General features: G+C 35.6%; 1 protein-coding gene across 2 annotated transcripts in view; it reads left to right on the forward strand.

The window, feature by feature from the left end:
• The window catches only part of arhgef15b (Rho guanine nucleotide exchange factor 15b), a 29101-nt gene that overhangs the window by 453 nt on the left and 15479 nt on the right, over positions 1-13169 (forward strand). For both annotated transcript variants that reach the window (XM_067370059.1, XM_067370060.1), the window contains 2 exons: positions 2029-2518; positions 11266-12027. In XM_067370059.1, the coding sequence (XP_067226160.1) occupies positions 2116-2518; positions 11266-12027 (1165 nt within the window). In that variant the 5' untranslated portion in view covers positions 2029-2115. The remainder of the gene's footprint in view (positions 1-2028; positions 2519-11265; positions 12028-13169) is intronic.

Genomic DNA, 13169 nt, shown 5'->3' on the forward strand with positions numbered 1-13169 from the left:
TTAATGAGGTTCATTTTGTTACATCATGTTGCATTAACACCATTCACCATTGAGTTTACACAGCAGATCCTTTTTGGCCATGTGAACAACCTAGTAGGAGTATTGACTTTTGGATTGGATCTGGATTATTTCAATTTTTTTATTCTTATATATATTTTTGATATATACAGGTAGTTATTACAAATACCACCCTAACCTACACTCTATGTGTGTGTGTGTTAAATGTTTCTGATCACAACATCCCAGTGTATTTAAGGAATTTGGAAGCAAAGCCAAGGTTCACAACAGGAAAGGAAAGGAGGATTCTGATCCCAGGATTGTTTATAGATTGGAGGGGAAGTGTCTTGTACACATTTTTTGGAAAAAAAAAAAAGAAAAAAAAAGGCCACCAGAGAACACTTGGGTGTCCTGTTGCTTGAGGGGATGTTTATACCTTACTGAAGTTTGAAAGGGCAGAATGACATAAAAATGAAGAAACATTATCACCCTTCTAATGGTAACCATCTCAGCCTTCCTATTTCACCCCATGGGAAAGCATTTCTTTTTGGCATTGTTTAATGTTGGAGCACACTAAAGAACCTGACAGACCTGCTGAGTCTGTCAGAGGGGTGCGAGTGATTCAGTGACGCCAGAGACTGTTGATACGGAAAGTTGTTTTGTCACACCCTTTTCCTTATAATATCCTTAGAATGGGCTTATTCCAAGCCAAGAAAGTTAAGCTAATTAAGTCATTAAAATTGTTTTGTTTAGTTTTATATAATGGGGAAACAGTAAGCCATAAAACAATGATTATATAACAATATTTATGTGGTTTTAACCCCATCTTGCACTCCTAAGACTTGCATAGTCTTTTGGAATCCAAAGAGTCAAAGTACATGGCATGAAAGCACATATAGCTATGTTTCATGCTATATTTCTAGTATGCTGTTTCAGCAAAGAACCAGTCTGACTGGAAGTTCATCTCATATTTTATTTAAAAGTCTGACTTGTCTGTAAGAGCAAAGTCCAATGCGGTGTGCGAGGTAATTCCAGTACAAAGATCACTGTGCCTTTTATTTTATTTAATATGTTACTAGATGCTAATCATCATATCAAATGTTTATATTGTTCTAAGGACTTTGTCTCCTACTACAGTTGCAATTACTATGCTCTTCATGAGAGATATGAAATTGAAATAATAAAAAACTAGGGTTGGACGATGTATCATTATCATATTGGTTATTCGCAGATATTAGAGATTTTTGTTTAGCTAATTTATCATATTGTCAATATTGGATATGTGCATGACTTACACATTTAGACCACCTTTGCCACCATATAATGCTTAAGCTTAATCTTTAAAAACACAAACCATTTAATAACAAGTGTTAAATGTAAATATTAGCAAATCTAAAAAATTTTCATTTTTATTCAGTATATTACAGTATTGTAATGTCTAAATTAATTCACTTTGAACATTTAAAATGACTAATTTTGTTTTTAATGTTTTTTCATTTTTGACAAAGCAGTACAAATAGTGTAAATTTTAATGTTGGCGTGAAATGTTTTCTAAATGCATGCTGTAGATCTGTTCGTATGTTCAATTTTTAAAAATTTTTTTCCCTGTAATTGTTAATGAAATTGTCATATCTGGATCTTCCAGTGAAAACCACCACTTCTTCTGGTGATGTATGCAGGACTTCTCCAATCATTTCACCAGTTTAAACCCCGCCCCTTCAAGATTATATTTTTAAAATCCAACGCACAATCGATGCATAGAACCCTCAATACATTTTTTTCTTTTTCGACAACCTGTTACACTCTGATGTACATCACAGTGTTGAAGAAAAGATCTGTTGCTATTTCTGTTTCTGTTTCATCAAGACTTTCATATTCCCCATTTATAGGCCATAATGTGAAAATAATTACAATAATTACAGCCAGAATTGTAATATCTCTAATAAAAACACTACAGTGTCAGATGATCCAGGAAAAGGTCTGTTAAGATGCATCAGTCATGTTTAAAGTCTTTATTGTTTGCTCCTGCAGGTTGAAGATTGAAGGCCCTCGGTGACCCTGCTGCCTGGCCTCATATTGGCCAGGTTGCTTTGGTTTAAAACAGCAAAACCAATTAAGATGTCTTCTCAAGAGTCTCCACATCTGCCTCTGAAACCAGAGGTTAAACAAAGACCTCCGGTTCCAACCAAGCCCTCCAATAATACCTCAGACACCTCAACTGTGGAAGTTGCAGCCTCACAGAATGCTGGGAAAGTCAAAAATATAGTCAACAAATTCAGCCAGCCAGAGGCCAAGGTTCCAGGTGGAGATATAGCAAAGAGCACCAGCATAGAACAGAGACAAAAAAGACCTCCTGCAGTAAAGCCCAGGCGCAAAACGAGAAGTTCATCCCTCACCAACACTGACAATGCACCTCCTCTGCCTCCAAAGACCAGGCAAAATCACAATGGACAGAAAGACGAGGTGGAGAGCCAAGAGAGACAAGAAGGAACATTGAGTGCTGTTGATGGAGGCCGTTCAGGTACAGTGGATTTACTTTCATTTTCAGGAACTTTTTACCTACTTCTGTGGAATATCTATGCTTGTTTCCAGGTGACAAAGTTAGTTGTTGACCGAGAGTTTGCTTTTTTTTTTTTTTTTTACTGTGTACTATATGTAGCATTCCCTAGACTTTATATGAGAATATATGATTCCCAGTGCGCACAGGCTTAGCAGAATACAGAGTGCACTGTTGGTTAGTGTTTACTTCCTTTTTCTTCATATTTTAAACAATTTCTTTATTTTTGAAAATGCCATAATAGGATTATAGAATTAAAGGGATTCTGACATCATTTACTCACCCTCAAGTTGTTCCAAATCTGTATAAATTTCTTTGTTCTGCTGAACAAAAAGGAAGATATTTTGAAGCAAGTTTGTAACCAGGCTGCTTTGGGGCACCATTGACTTCCATAGTAGGAAAAAAAAATACTATGGAAGTCAATGGTGCCCTCAGAACTGTTCAGTTTCCCACTTTCTTTAAAATATCTTCCTTTGTGTTCAACAGAACAAAGAAATTCATACAGGTTTGGAACAACTTGAGGGTTTTTATTTTTGTTTTTGGGTGAACTATCCCTTTAAGAAGCTGCTACCTAAAGTACTTGTTTATATTACAGATTTTTTTAAAGTTCAAACTATAATTTATTTTTTCAAATGAATAGATTTTTATCTATTCCCAATTATTTTAGTAAATATTATGTAAATTAAATAAATATAATTGTATTATTTGCTATATTTGTGTTATTTACTGATTACAATAAATAGTCTGATATTATTATTGATATTAATCTGATTTATATCGGCCATCGGCTACCCTTCTCTCTAAAATATTGGCATCAGCATCGGCGATCAAAAAATCCACATTGGTCACCACAACACAACACAAATAGCTTATGTATGTATAACTGGTACAACATTCAAGTATAAGTATCATCCAAGTATCATCCTAAAAGTGTTTACGTCTATAGTCCTAGACTAAAATGTATGTTTGAGCTATCTTACCTGAAAGCAACTTGCACTGTCATATCTTAAAATATGTCAGTGCCTTTGTTTTGTCTCAAGATGCACACCAGAAGGCTAATGTGTTTTTCTTTGGCATGTTTATAAAAGCTACTTAAATGTGCTAATTTAACTAAAGCCTACTCCTGCCTTAATCCAAACCCTGTCCAGGCCTTGGTGTGTTTGTATGCTGTGAGTAATGCACTCTAAGGCATAAAAACTAGATAGAGAGAGAAATAAAGACCAGGATAAACACGTAGCATTTGCAGGGTTGAATTCAAGGCACCAGCTACTAAACTCATATTTTAATCAGCTTTAATCTGAACTTCATCTGAGTGGGTGTTGTGAGGGTAAACTCTGCTGCTTTCTGTTAGTGTTGCTGGTAATCTTGGAGGAATGGAATGTAAATTGCTAGTTTGGTTTTTACAATATAGCTGTGTGTATGTGTGTGTGACATATTTCAGAAATGCAAGCTATTTGTGTTACGTAAAGTAGTGCTTCTAAAAACCAGTCAGTTTCAGTTTCTAATTAAAACTTCAACTTTGTTGTACTTGGATTTCGTTTAGTTTCACGTCGGAGGTCATTTTCTTGTTTGTTGTTGGTCAGTTAGTGGGATTATAGTGTGTGTCGTCTGCTGAACACACAGACAGATGGGGTGTAGGGGATAAAAGAACCCCTCCTGGAACCAATTACATTAAATATGCACGACCGTTCAAAAGTTTAAGCTTGGTAAAATTGTAAATGTTTTTTGAGAAGACCTTATGCTCAACAAAAATACTGTAAAAACAGTAATGATGAATAAAAAGTTTGAAAGAACAGCATATTAATCTTTTGTGACATAAATTTATTTACTGTAATTTTTAATTCATTAATTTAATGCATACTTGCTAAATAAAAAGTATTAATTTCTTTAAAAAAAACTTACTGACCCCAAAACTTTTGAACAGTAGTGTAAGTGTATATATCTAATTGATTGAAAATTGTTGTAGAAAATGTTTGTGACAATCCAGAAGAAAATTGTGGAATTTGTTGCATAGTATAATTATATATGCAAACACTTTGAAGTCAAGCTTTTATTTGTATAGTGCTTTTTACGCAGTGCACATTAGAGATTGACAGTATGACTAAAATCTTGCATTGTGGTATAAGTAATTTTAAGATGGTGTTTTTATATAGTTATTTTTGGTGCACTGAAAACCAAAACAAAAGAATGCCTGGCATCTGACGCAAACTTCATTAAGCTCATTAAATTGATGAAAAAAGGAACGGCAAAGACTTTTACATTGTTACAAAAAAAGGTATTTGAAATATATATACAGTACAGTCCAAAAGTTTGGAACCACTAAGATTTTTAATGTTTTTAAAAGAAGTTTCGTCTGCTCACCAAGGCTACATTTATTTAATTAAAAATACAGTAAAAACAGTAATATTGTGAAATATTATTACAATTTAAAATAACTGTTTTCTATTTAAATATATTTCACAAAGTAATTTATTTCTGTGATGGCAAAGCTGAATTTTCAGCATCATTACTCCAGTCTTCAGTGTCACATGATCCTTCAGAAATCATTCTTATATGCTGATTTGCTGCTCAAGAAACATTTAATGTGTACAATTGTACAAAATATTTGTGTACAATATTTTTTTTCAGGATTATTTGATGAATAGAAAGTTCAAAAGAACAGTGTTTATCTGAAATCTAATCTTTTGTAACATTATAAATGTCTTTACTGCCACTTTTGATTGCTTTAATGCATCCTTGCTGAATAAAAGTATTAATTTCTTTAATTTCTTTTCAAAAAAATAAAAATAAAAATTCTTACTGACCCCAAACTTTTGAACGGTAGTGTATAATGCTACAGAAGCTTTGTATTTCAGATAAATGCTGTTCTTTTGAACTTTCTATTCATCAAGGAATCCTGAAAAAAAAGTACACAACTGTTTTCAACATTGAAAATAATCATAAATGTTTATTGAGCAGCAAATCATCATATTAGAATGATTTCTGAAGGATCATGTGACACTGAAGACTGGAGTAACGATGCTGAAAATTCAGCTTTGCATCACAGGAATAAATTCCTTCGTCAAATATATTTAAATAGTACACAGTTATTTTAAATTGTAATAATATTTCACAATATTACTGTTTTTACTGTATTTTTAATTAAATAAATGTAGCCTTGGTGAGCAGACGAAACTTCTTTTAAAAACATTAAAAATCTTAGTGGTTCCAAACTTTTGGACTGTACTATATATATATATATATATATATATATAATCTTAAAAAATGTATCACAGTTTCCACAAAAATGCCATAGCAAAACTGTTTTAATCATTGATAATAATAATAATAAATGTTTCTTGAGCAGCAAATCAGCATATTAGAATGATTTCTGAAAGATCATGTGACACTGAAGTCTAGAATAATGATGCTGAAAATTCTGCTTTGTCATCACAGGAATAAATAATAGACTAAAATAGAAAACAGTTACTTTTAAATGGTAATAATATTTCACAATATTACTGTTTTACTGTATTTTTGATCAAATAAATGCAGTCTTTGTGAGCATAAGAAAAAACGTAAACATTTTTTATTAATTTTATTAATTCAATTCTATAAATATGAACAAGATAGCATATATATTTTTAAAAATGTCATATGAATACTAAGTCATATGAATACATTATTACATTTTGTTAGTGAGACTGATTAAATTATAGGTGTCAGCCTCACTGAAAGCACCTTTTGTTTGGATTTAAACTGAGAGAATGTGCCTTGGACACTCCCAGGAAGGCTATTCCAAAGTTTAAAAGTCATATAGGAAAAAGCTCAACCTTCTTTTGGTTTTACTTTCTTAAAATTCCTGTTGGACATCATCTGATGATGTATTGTTCATAAAATTCTTTTACAGTGACAATTATGTGAATTGTGCTGGTGAGTCTTGGAAGTAACATGCATGTGGCCTTTATGTGATTATTGGGGTAATAAACCAGAGACCCACCCTTAACTTGACATACACGTTCAACTAGTTCAGATTCCAAGAGTGTTTCTAGCAGGTCAGTCACCGGTTTAGTGAAATGGCAGAAGGGCTAAAACGAGTATTTGGGAAAATCAAGCAAAATGTATTTGAGGCGATTGAAGAGCTGCAGGTTAAGGAAGGGGAGGAGGGACAGACACAGCGCAAAGGTTCCATGCAGAAGTTGACAGCATTGATAACGGCAGGCTCAAAGGCCGAGGTGGAAGAATCAAAGTGGAAGAAGCGAGCAAAAAGAAATGGTAATCTAATCAAAGATCTTTAATCACTCGAAATGGGAAAGATATGAAGCCTTTTTTGGCTCAACCAAAATCAAAATGTTGCAGACTTTTTCAGAACAGAAATAATTGAATAAATTCTTGTTTCATTTTGTTGACATACCAGAGTAACCAGATACAGGTTTTTTACCACTCCATTAATTAGGAAATATTGTAAACAGTCAGAAAAATCCACCATGTCTTTAGGAATAAAATGGAATATAAATAGGCAAATGAACAAAAACCTGTAAAAAAAAACTTCAGAATATAAATAGGAATAAAACTGGAAAGTTTGGTGTACGTAAGTGCTACTAAAGTGGACATTTCTGGCTGAGTGCATGAGAAAAAAAAACTCATTTTGTGAAAACTACCTTTAAAAATATGTATTGTAATCAAAATTTACAGACATAGATTAATTGTAATAAACACATAAATATGGGTTTTGGAGGTTTTCTTTCCACTAGACCAGTGGTGGAGAACTCCGGTCCTGGAGAGCCACAGTCCTGCAGAGTTTTGCTCCAACCCTGATAAAAACTCACCTGCCTGTAGCTTTCTAGTAATGCTGAAGACAGTTTGTACAGGTGTGTTTATTAGGGTTGAAGCAAAACTCTGCAGGACTGTGGTTCTCCAGGACTGAAGTTTGCCACCCCTGCACTAGACTGAAAGAAGAGAAGTTTTGGAAGGAATATCCCAAAATTGACCAGGAAAAATTTAGGGATTTTTTTTTTTTTTTTTGTAGTGTCTCGCCTTCATTTATAAATAGACCTTAGTCAGGTTAGACGCCATATTGAATTTAACATAGATCAGGGGTAGGCAAGTTCAGTCCTAGAGAGCCGCTGTCCTGCAGAGTTTAGCTCCAACCCTCAAGAAAACCCTCACCTGCCTATAGCCTTAGAAATCCTGCAAAGATTGATTAGCTTGTTCAAGTGTGTTTGATTACAGTTTTTCTCAATTGATTTGACACATTTCTCCAAATGAATGTAGTTGCTCTCAAAACAATTAAGTCAAGTCACCCTTATTTATATAGCGCTTTTTACAATGCAGATTGTGTCAAAGCAGCTTTACAGTGATAACTGGTATATAATTTTGGCTGCACAGCAGCTCTTAAAGAAAATGGTGTCAGTGCAGGCAGATCAAAGCACTGTTGAATATCAAATGTCAAGTTTGACACTCTTATGTTGGCAAAACGGTTCAGTATTCACTGCATAATGAAGCTCTGTAGTTTTATTCTGTTAATGCATTTATCAAAAATAAATACTAACAACAAAACTACAAGTGTGTTCTCTGTTGATTTGATAGCAAATTCAGCTGTAGATACACAAATACATGAATGAAAATACTTTTTACTTGTTCTTTAATCGTGTTCTTCAAAGTTCTTTAAAGGTGCCGTAGAACGTGTTTTAAAAAGATGTAATATAAGTCTAAGGTGTCCCCTGAATGTGTCTGTGAAGTTTCATCTCAAAATACCCCATAGATTTTTTTTAATTCATTTTTTTAACTGCCTATTTTGGGGCATCATTAAATATGCGCCGATTCAGGCTGCGGCCCCTTTAAATTCTCGTGCTCCCCGCCCCCGAGCTCATGACTGCCTTAAACAGCATAAACAAAATTCACACAGCTAATATAACCCTCAAAATGGATCTTTACAAAGTGTTCGTCATGCAGCATTTCTAATCACATAAGTAAAGTATTTATTTGGATGTTTACATTTGATTCTGAATGAGTTTGATAGTGCTCCGTGGCTAAAGCTAACATTACACGCTGTTGGAGAGATTTATAAAGAATGAAGTTGTTTATGAATTATACAGACTGCAAGTGTTTAATAATGAAAATAGCGACGGCTCGTCTCCGTGAATACAGTAAGAAATGATGGTAACTTTAACCACATTTAACAGTACATTAGCAACATGCTAATGAAACATTTAGAAAGACAATTTACAAATATCACTAAAAATATCATGTAATTATGGATCATGTCAGTTATTATTGCTCCATCTGCCATTTTCCGCTATTGTCCTTGCTTGCTTACCTAGTCTGTTGATTCAGCTGTGCACATCCAGATGTTCTGCCCTTGTCTAATGCCTTGAACATGGGCTGGCATATGCAAATATTGGGGGCGTACATATTAATGATCCCGACTGTTACGTAACTGTTGGTGTTATGTTGAGATTCGCCTGTTCTTTGGAGGTCTTTTAAACAAATAAGATTTATATAAGAAGGAGGAAACAATGGAGTTTGAGACTCACTGTATGTCATTTCCATGTATTGAACTCTTGTTATTGAACTATTCCAAGGTAAATTCAATTTTTAATTCTAGGGCACCTTTAATGACAGGTTTAGTTGTATAACGATGAGTTTCAGCAAAAAATAAATGAGTAAATAAATAAATAAATAAATGTAATCATTGACTCAATGAACTTTATAGATCTTGCCTCTCATTTACATCTGGCCAAAGAATTTGGCCAATCAACATCTCAGCATATATTTTCACGAGTCATCCTTGTGCCTCAACTTCACCACAAGCCTCTTGCATCACTTGAAGAAGAATTACTTGGTTGTAAGGTTTGTGATCATAAACCTTACAACCAAGTATCTCCAAGAGAAGAATATGCTGGAGAATATGCTGGAAGGAACACCATCCTAAAATGTGGGTGATGCTCAAACCACTCTTGTACCAGTGCTAAATGGTGAACGTGGACATTGTCCCACACAACTACATAATTTTGCTCAGTTTGCTCCTGATCACCCTGTGGAAATTTGATTTCATTGAGGGAGTTTAAACAATTTAGAAGCCTTTCTGTGTTTTGTGGCCCCAAGGCAGCGTCGGATTGGAGCACTTGTTGTCCAGGGACATTGACTGTGGCACAATGTTTATACTGGGTTGAACTATCTGAACCATAATTTATGACATGGGCAATTAGGTTCATTTCATTTGAATCTCATTCTTCTACCTCTCCTCCTTCCTCTTGCACCTTGCTCTTCTCTTTCCCTCTGTTCATGTCTTTATATTTTCTTCTCTTGCTCTTTCCACTAATACCATTGCCTTCCACTCTACCATATCTTCTCCCTCTACTCCAGCCACTTCTCATCTTCATACATCCTCAGCTCGTCTTGCTTCTCCTACATCCTCAACTCTTCTTGCTCCATCTCTTCTTCCTATAACTATTCCTTTCCCGTCATCTCTTTCTACCTCTTCCACCTCTCCTCTCCCTTTCAGTATTACACTTCCTCTATCCTCTCCAAAACCTCTCACTCTTACATCTCTTCCTTTTCCCATTCTTCTTGTTCTTTGTTGTTGTTTTGTAATTGAGATAGCTGTGTAAGCAATTTGGAAATTTGCATTTCCTGTGTTGTGTGTATTGCTAACTCAGCAGATATTTAATTGGGGCTAATTGAGAACATTCCAAGTACAACTGAGATTTTAACAAATAACGGAGTTTTATTTGTTGTGTTTGGAAAAATGGTGCACAACTGATTGTGATTTTTGTAAAACCAATAAAAAGAGCTGCAATTGTTTTCGCCTGATATATTCAAGTTTTGGTTGGATGTATGAACTACTGTGGAAACATTTGGGAATTTTGAGAACAGTGTTTTGAGAAAATGATGCATGTGATTTAAAATTTGCATGAAATGAAGGAAAATTTACAACCTGTTTAGAACAATTACAAAGTTCTCAGATTACTGTGTTAACTGTTTTGAGAACAGTGACCTGTGTTTGGAGAAACGTGTTGAAACGAGGCTGTGAGGTATAGACTTACAGTCTTTACAAAGGCACGCACTGTATAAAGTTCCTACGTCACATAATTTTCACAACTCGCAACTTTTAAAACTCTTTTATGGAGTTTTTTTTCCCCAGAAAGACATTTGATCAGCTGAGCAATAGGTATGTTGTTAAACAACAGTACAATCCATTGAACACACTGTATTCTATCCCTCACAGTCTTGTTTTCATTCCAGCAAATTTTTTTATATGGCACTACCCTGAATAAGGTCTGTACCATCAATTTTTTTTTTGATGTGTCGCACCACAGAGAATTTTATAACCTGAGCTGAGCTTCATGGGTTTAGCGAACCCATGATTTAAAAAAAATAAAAAATAAATATAAATTCTGATAATAAGCAGTTTTGTTTAAATAAATTAATAAATAATTATAGTATATGTACATAGAAAAAGTCTTAGATCTTTGAGTTCAGCTCATCAAAAATGGGAGGAAAAACAAAAGTGCTGGTTTATAATTTTGTTCAGTGTGTGTGTGTGTGTGTGTGTGTGTGTATATATATATATATATATATATATATATATATATATATATATATATATATATATATAAGCTACTTAAGTATCATCCTAACATTTGTGAAATAATTGGTGAAATTCCATATGATTTTTCCATATGAATTTGATAAGCCTAACCATGACCATAATCCATGTCCTCTTCTAGCTCCTGATGGAAAAGAAGGCGGCAAACTGCAAGCAGATCGGGATTCCAGCCCTATTCCAGAGCCTCAATGTGAGAAGAACTGCGGCTGTATTTGTCACCTGCAGAGGCCTGGCATGAAGCTTGTGTGGGTGCCAATTAGTGAGCAGGATGAGGATGAGGGTGAGGATGATGAGATCGAATTGAGTGACACAGAGGATCAGAATGAAAAAGCAGGAGAGGTCGAGAATGAAGACAAGTCAAATAAGGAGGTGGAATCTTTGAGTGAATCATTAGCTAAAGGTGAGAACAAGAATGAGGAACCGCAAATTAAAAAAGACAAGTTTCAAGAGACTCGTAACCTAATAGAGCAGCAGCTGAGGAGGAAATCAGACCCTGGACCTCCGGCATTGATCACCTCTGTTATCCCCTTTCCTGAGACCCCTATAAACATCCCCAAAGCCCAGTCTTTGGAGGTGCCGGAGGAGGAGTCCATCTATGACATTAGCCTGGATGTGGTCACTCCACCTAGACCTCAAAAGGGGTCGGACACTGTAACAAGCAAGGACATCCCTCCAGCCATTCCTCCCAGAATGCCTTTAGATAACAGGTGTCCGCCTCGCATTATTCTGCCTCAGCCTCTAGTACGCCCTGCCTCCCCTCTGCTGCCCCACAAAAGCAGCCCACCTGGCAGTCCTCGACTACAAAGAACTCCACCACCACTACCGCCAGCCAGGACCTATGAGAATGCAAGACGCCTCAGCAGTTATTCTCTCAAGTCTATAGGTACAGAAAAACACTTAAAGTGAAATCAAAGTATTACATTCTTAAAGGGATAAATTGAAAATGGTCATAAACCCTCATGTTGTTCCAAACAGTGTTGTTTCAGTATCATTTATTAGTATGTATTATATACTATATAGTATTTATTAGTATTTTGAATTAGGCTTTTATTTTAATCTTCTCTATTTTCATTTTCATTTTAGATTAAGCTTTAGTTGTTTTGTTATGTGCTTTTGGAATTTTTATTATTAGGGGTTCAATCGCGTTGCGCTGAAACCCTATTGTAATTGTAAAAATTTCCAAGGATCAGCATTCTTCCCTAAAAAGTGATTGGGCAGTCCAAACTGTAAGTCATAGAGACTTGAAACTTTGAGGGCTGGTACTCTCACCATCTACAGCATCACCAAGGCTCGCCCTGATTGGCCTGACGGGGGCGCTACAGTGTTGAAAAGTATGAAAGATTGCCTGGAGTCTGATTGTCAAACAAAAAAAAAGTCGAAAATTCGATACACGGTTTTTAAAGGCCGCCAAAATGTTCGAAGTGGGTGGAGCCACTTTTACTTAAAGGTGGTACAGAGGATGTTTTCGTCGACTGAGTTTTTGAAATGAGCACATGCGGAAGAACAATCCCCCTCCTTTACAGCTCATTTCAAGTGAACGCCTCCCAAAACTCGTGCACGAGCGTTTGTTTACCACCGGCATTCGCTGTGTTATTAAGCCGGGCACACATTTTGCGACTAGCTAAAACATTCTGACTGTGCTCAACATACAGCGATAGTTTCCTGCTCCTGAAGCAGATTTATATACATTCACATGGAATTTGAACACCGACTGTAATCGCAGACTGAACGCAACTGGCTCTGACTTGACGCGTTTGAGCGCGATCAGTCATAAGTATCAATTTACATTCATAATCGGCCTTACAATCGTTAAGCCGCGCACACATTTAGTGGATTCATTATGTCGGACTCACCGCAGGTAACTCATAATCTGCAGTTGTTACTCCTGTCTCCTGACAAAAACATTGCATGCGGCGCATGTAGAGTGTGGAAAGTTACTAGAGCGCGCAGCCGCGCATCTCTCACAATGAACGTCATGGCAGTGATTGACAAGCCAGAGGGCCAATCCGCGCACGTCTCTCACAA

This window comes from Chanodichthys erythropterus, chromosome 19, assembly GCF_024489055.1.
Source record: "Chanodichthys erythropterus isolate Z2021 chromosome 19, ASM2448905v1, whole genome shotgun sequence".
Taxonomy (NCBI): Eukaryota; Metazoa; Chordata; class Actinopteri; order Cypriniformes; family Xenocyprididae; genus Chanodichthys; species Chanodichthys erythropterus.